Source organism: Protobothrops mucrosquamatus, unplaced genomic scaffold (genome assembly GCF_001527695.2).
Source record: "Protobothrops mucrosquamatus isolate PMUCROS unplaced genomic scaffold, P.Mucros_1.0 scaffold1240, whole genome shotgun sequence".
NCBI lineage: Eukaryota > Metazoa > Chordata > Lepidosauria > Squamata > Viperidae > Protobothrops > Protobothrops mucrosquamatus.
The window spans coordinates 3,461-9,596 of NW_015387447.1; the positions used below are offsets into that span (position 1 = coordinate 3,461).

At 34.6% G+C, this 6,136-nt stretch overlaps 1 protein-coding gene across 1 annotated transcript in view; it reads right to left on the reverse strand.

The window, feature by feature from the left end:
* Positions 1 to 266: 266 nt before the first annotated feature.
* The window catches only part of LOC107292002 (dynein heavy chain 8, axonemal), a gene marked incomplete at its 3' end in the record, with an annotated part of 59,151 nt that continues 53,281 nt past the window's right edge, over positions 267 to 6,136 (reverse strand). The window contains exons 36-40 of the mRNA XM_029285066.1: positions 5,622 to 5,726; positions 4,364 to 4,525; positions 1,690 to 1,914; positions 680 to 852; positions 267 to 445 (exon numbers count right to left, since the gene is read on the reverse strand). Of these exons, the coding sequence (XP_029140899.1) occupies positions 267 to 445; positions 680 to 852; positions 1,690 to 1,914; positions 4,364 to 4,525; positions 5,622 to 5,726 (844 nt within the window). The remainder of the gene's footprint in view (positions 446 to 679; positions 853 to 1,689; positions 1,915 to 4,363; positions 4,526 to 5,621; positions 5,727 to 6,136) is intronic.

Consider the following 6,136-nt stretch of genomic DNA (forward strand, 5'->3'; position numbering starts at 1 on the left):
GTTCTTGGTTCTACCATCAAACTGCTTTCTTATCCCTGCACTCCTTTATTTAGTATCCTGATCTCTGGAACAATGGGCACAAGGTTTCAAATTCCCTCTGTTATGCTGTATCAGGTATTTGAAGAATGTTATTGTTCCCCTGCCCTCTCTGGTTTCTTCTTAAGGGTAAACATCTCCAGTCCCTTCATTCTATCTTTGTGGGGCTTATAATTTCTTAGGAAGATGATAATTTTATCACCTAAACCACCTAATAAACTAATTCTTACCTTTGAAAATTCGTCCCAATCCTCTGAAATCCATTTGATCTGAACAATTAAATACTACTACGTATTTCCCCAGTGCTTTCCCCATATCCTTGGTTGTTTCTGTTTTACCAGTCCCTGCAGGTCCTGCTGGGGCTCCTCCCATGTTCATTCCCAAAGCTTGAGCTAATGTAATATAACATCTGTAAAGATAAATGTATTTATCTTTATAAATATATTTGTACACATCAAAAACGATTCTTTAAAAATTTTGAGTTTAGGTATCATATAAACCTTTTAACAAATAGAGTGGAAAAGTATAGAATTTAATGCAGTTCCTTTTTAAAATTAATTAGAAGTAACAGGGAGAAAAGATTGCGCTCCAGTTTGCAACACTAAGACTCCATCAGACTTAAATATAAATAAATTATTCGCACCTGTCTGTTAAAGGGGTAATGACGAGACGATCTGTGCATCCCAGAAATTCATTTTGATAAACAAAATCAACATCAGTAATAGACACCAATGTGTGATCAAGATCTTCCTTGAAATAGAATCTGCACTGCTTTAACCATTCAAAATCAGACACTGATTTTATATGCATTTTAACCTTCAAAACAGAAAAGAAGCCTGAATTATACCAGAAGTGCACAGAAACATTATTTGCATGATGAATTTCAGGGATGGAATGATAAATATTTGTTTAGTTAGTGCCCCTGCCAACCCTCTCCAATTAATATTATCTCAAATTAATACATTTCATGTTTGGATTTACTTGCTTTGTTATTTTATTTCCTTTCTCACTTTTACAGTAGAAATGTTGTGGAACATTTGCTATGCTCATTCTCCAGTCTTTCTTCTGAAGATGAGACATCAATTACAGAGGTCCATCACTGAATTACTTGCCAATTGCTATTAGACATTTTTGCAAAATTTCAGCTAAAATATACAGATTCATTAATTTTGTCTTTAAATATTCAGAGCTAGAATTGTGTATGTGGGGTGCAGATGGTGATGGCCATCGCTGGAGGGTACAATTTTCCCACTCATTCCCCAGTGTTGACTCCCATCCTGATGCCCTGAACAGTTTCACAATTATAGGAGCCCTGTTGGTGCAGTGGTTAAAGTGCAGTATTGCAGGCAAACTCTGCCCACAATCTGGAGTTCGATCCTGACGACCCGAAGGTTGACTCAGCTTTCCATCCTTCTGAGGTCAGTAAAATGAGGACCCAGATTGTTGGGGGCAATATTCTGACATTGTAAACTGCCCAGAGATTTCTGTAAATCACTATAGCAATACCAATAGCACTTAGGCTTATATATCGCCTAAGTGCTATTGCTATTGCTATATCCAAGAACAAAATAGACATAACATAATTATATATATACATAACATAACAATTTTATATATACATTAACTTATCAGGCATCAACATTTCCATATTACCAGGTCATCAAAGATATCACGCTGATGTACATGGATGGTGATAAGGGTTTCAAATTTTACTCGGTCAAACTTGGAAAGATCATGAGTAGTCTGGCTAATAAGCGTATTTAGAATATCCAGAAATTTCTGATTGGTCACTGACATAATTTTCCGATCATCTTTTGCATTAGTTAATGCTTCTTCCGAATCATGGGTCCATAGCATTTGAATTCCCAGCAATCCTACCTATAATTTAAACAAATAATGTGTACAGGAACATTTATAGTTCAACGAATAACAAATACTTTAACAACTCCCAATTTTAAATTCTAATTTAGGGTGATTGATATGAACAACTAATAAATTGGGTTTTATTACAGATTTTGTCTTTTATGCAGGGTGAAAAATCAGAATGCCTTCAAAGGTACTCAGAATAAAAGCCGAACCTTCTTTTGCTGTATTGCCACAGAGATAACAAACAAGGAGCACTCCAAGGAAAAGGGCTGAGGAAGCAAGTTTGGAAGTTCTTAATAAAGAACTTCTGTGAGGAGGTTTCCATCTTTCATCAGTGTGGCCAACTTATGTCAAACAGACGCTATTTGGTTCTTACCTTATCTCCTTTGGAGGGGAGGATAGCCTAAAGAAAGAATAGAATAGAATAGAATAGAATAGAATAGAATAGAATAGAATAGAATAGAATAGAATAGAAGCTGGAAAGGACCTTGGAGGCCTTCTAGTCCAGCCTATACCAACTTAGACAAGTGACTGTCTAGCCTCTTTTTAAAAATCTCCAGTGATTTGCCCACGATTTCTGGGGGCAAGCTAGTCCACTGGTTAATTGTCCTCACTGTCAGGAAGTTTCTCCTTAATTCCAGGTTGCTTCTCTCTTTGACCAATTTCCAACCATTGTTTCTTGTCTTGCCCTCTGGTGCTTTGGAGAATAACATGACCCCCTCTTCTTTGTGGTAGCCCCTCAAACACTGGAATACTGCTATCATGTCTCCCCTATTTCTTCTTTTCTTTAGACTAGCCAAACCCAAGTCCCATAGCCGTTCTTTGTATGTTTTAATCTCCATGCCTTTGATCATCTTAGTACCTCTTCTCTGAATTTTTTCCAAACTCTCAACATCTTTTTTGTGATATGGTGACCAAAACTGGCTGCAGTATTCCAGGTCTGGTCTTACTAGGGTTTTATAAAGCAGTATAATACCTCATGTGATCTTGATTCTACGCAGATCTGTTTTTTGATTATCTTTTCTAGGAACTTCCCAGGTATTGATGTTAAACTGATTGGTCTGTAGTTTCCTGGGTCCATTTTTTTTTCTTTTCTTGAAAATGGGAACCACATCGGCCCTTTTCCAATCCTCAGATATTTCCCCGGTGCTCCAGGAGTTTTGAAAGATGTGGTGCAATGGTTCTGAGATAACATCTGCCAGCTCCTTCAGCACTCTGGGATGTAATCTGTCAGGCCCCAGTGATTTATATTTGTCAAAGTTGGATAGGTGTTCTCTTAACATTTTCTTGCTTATTTTAATTTTTGTTTCTAATTTGTCTTTTGCAGTGGGTTTTTTTTTGGTATGTTAGGCTATAGTTTGTTTTTGTGTGAAGACTGATGCAAAGTATGAGTTAAGCAGCTCTGCTTTCTCTTTTTTAGTGGTATCTTGCTGGTATGGGCTTTTATGATTGCATTTTTCAGAGTTTCCCATGCTTCTTGGGTTGTTTTCCCCTTTAGAATTTTCATCCATGGGATCTTTCTGAGGTTCTCTCTGAGTCTGTTAAAGTCAGCTCTTTCGAAGTTCAAGACACTGGTTGGAATGTTTGCTGTTGCTAGTGTTTGTGTTATATTAAATTCCAGTATGACATGGTCACTTTCGCCCAAGGTTCCAGCAACTTCAACTACCTCTATCACTTCTTCTCTATTAGTTAGAATTAATCCAGTATGGCTTTACATCTAGTTCTCTCCTCCACCTTTTGGATGACAGAGTTGTTGGCTAGGTTGCTGAGGAATCTGTTTAATCTCCCGCTAGCTGCAGAGTTTGTCTCCCAGTTGATATCTGGATAATTGAAGTCTCCCATTACTACTGTGGTATGCTTCCTACATACATTTGTTAACTGGTTGGCAAGAGTTCATCTATTTCTTCTGATTGGTTGAGTGGCCTGTAATATACACCTATGGTAATGCCACTTTTTTTCTCTTTTATATTGACCTATATGCATTCTGGAGACATTTCATCTTGGGTCAGAACCTCTGAAATCCTGGGGACACATGGGAGCCTCCCATTTCTAAAACTGACCGCTTATATATATAATTAAAGCAGCCACCATGTCACATTGCCTGAATATTGCATGTAAGTATTTTGTCTCTTCTTTCACCCTTTTTATCTTTTCCAAAATGGTCACGGTTGCACCACTTTTTTATTCATATTCACTTTATACAAATCTAGAACAAACCATTGTCTAAATCAATCAATAAAGGATGGTCCAAATTTGTTAACATTAAGCCGTTGTAATGTTCACACGAAAACAAAGAGATCTGTACACTATTAATTACTTGCTTCATTTGTTGTCACAAAGAGAAAGTTACAGTTCACAAAATTATGTAAATCTTTCCAAGCTTTTTATTTATTATTGGCATGTAAATTCAGCCTCTTTGCATGCTTACATTTGAACACCAACTAGTTTTCAAATTTCTCACCTGTGCTGGGAAATGATATAGGAAATTTAGTAGTTGGAAGCTTGGATCGCTAATCTGATAAAATGCACCCCGAATTACACAATGTAATGAAGACTGTTGCATTTTCAATAGGTCGAACAGCCAAAGCTCTACGGGTCCTTTTGCATTTACTGGGGTGTCCAACTGAAATAATATATAACACATATGTGTTATTACCCATTATTGGCTTAGCATTATATTCATATCAGGCCATAATACATTCAACAAATATGGTTATTTGTATTCAACAAAATACAGTATAGTACTTAAAAGTCCCGACCTGTTGAGTATGTATGCAACAACAGAGATATACATAGTAGATAAAAGATATTGAAAGCAGGAAGATTGCTTTCCTTTAATGGCTGTAACTTTCAATCTATTTTATTCTTTCCTGTTCTGATACCAGAATTCTTAGGGAACATTCTGAAAGGTGTAATCTAACTTATCTGGAGGAAGATTTGCTTATTTCTTTCAAATAGCAGGAATTTGAAAGTCAATATATTTATTGAAAAACAAATAATCTAGTGCTATATTTTTAAATATTAGATATAAATGTTGCCTAACAGAGTGTCAGAGTATATTACCTACTGCTGTTAATTATGGGTTAGTAAAACAAGGCTATCTCAAAGCTTAATATTCATTAAAACAGTGTTTCTTAAAGTGTGGTCTCAGGGCTTTGTAAAATCAAAATTATCTGCCACCCTATGTTGAAAAATTATATTATAAAAATCAAATCAATTGTGATAGTGGTATATTCAGCAATGAATATATTAATTTTAATTTTTAATACAGTAAACACAGATAAATATATCATTAAAAGCTCTTTTGGGGTCCACCATAATTTTTAAAAGTTGAAGAGGTTCTGAAATAAAAATGTTTAAGAAACATTGTATTAAAGAACATGTTATAAGATTAATTAACATATAATACATAACATAATAAAAAATTATGAATACTACAAATGTACTCCATACCACCTGATTGAGAGTCATTAAAAGATAGCCAAATCACCTCTAAAACATATTAAATTCCACATTTTCAATAAAATTCTAAGCAACCTTTGGCAAATCTAGGAGTGGGAAAGGGGATTATTTATAACTAAGATAATTTAATATTTTTTATTTTATATTTGGTTTGTGCAAAGTAACATGACTTTCTTTTTAATTTAGGAATATTTTGCAGCATAAAATAACTATTTTTAAAATTAAAATTATACTAATTTAACAAAGGAAAATGTTACAGGAATTTTTTCTCCTTCTCTCGATACAACTGTCATAATGCGATCATAATCCTTTGGGTGAAATTCCACTTCATTTATATTGTCAGATAAACCAGGAAGGTGTGGCTAAAAGAAAAATGAGACCAATTACAACAATATAATTGTCATTTAAATTAGCCATTCTCATAAATAAGATTATATGTTAAAGGAAAAAAATGTAGAACTGAAGAATTGTAATATAAGCAGTTTGTACTGATAACTATTCCAACACAAGTCAATATTAACTGAGAATTTATCATATGATAAATAATTATCCATCCATATTTTTATTTATTTATTATTTATTATTTCAATTTATATCCCGCCCTTCTCCCGAAGGACTCAGGGCGGCTCACAACATTATTAAAACAAAGAAAGACCCACACACCCCACCGAATAAAACCAAATTAAAACCAAAATTTTTATGTTGTGATAATTAAAATTTCTAAAAAAACCCAGTTTAAAAATCCTCCCTAGGCCAGGCCCGCTTGTTGGAA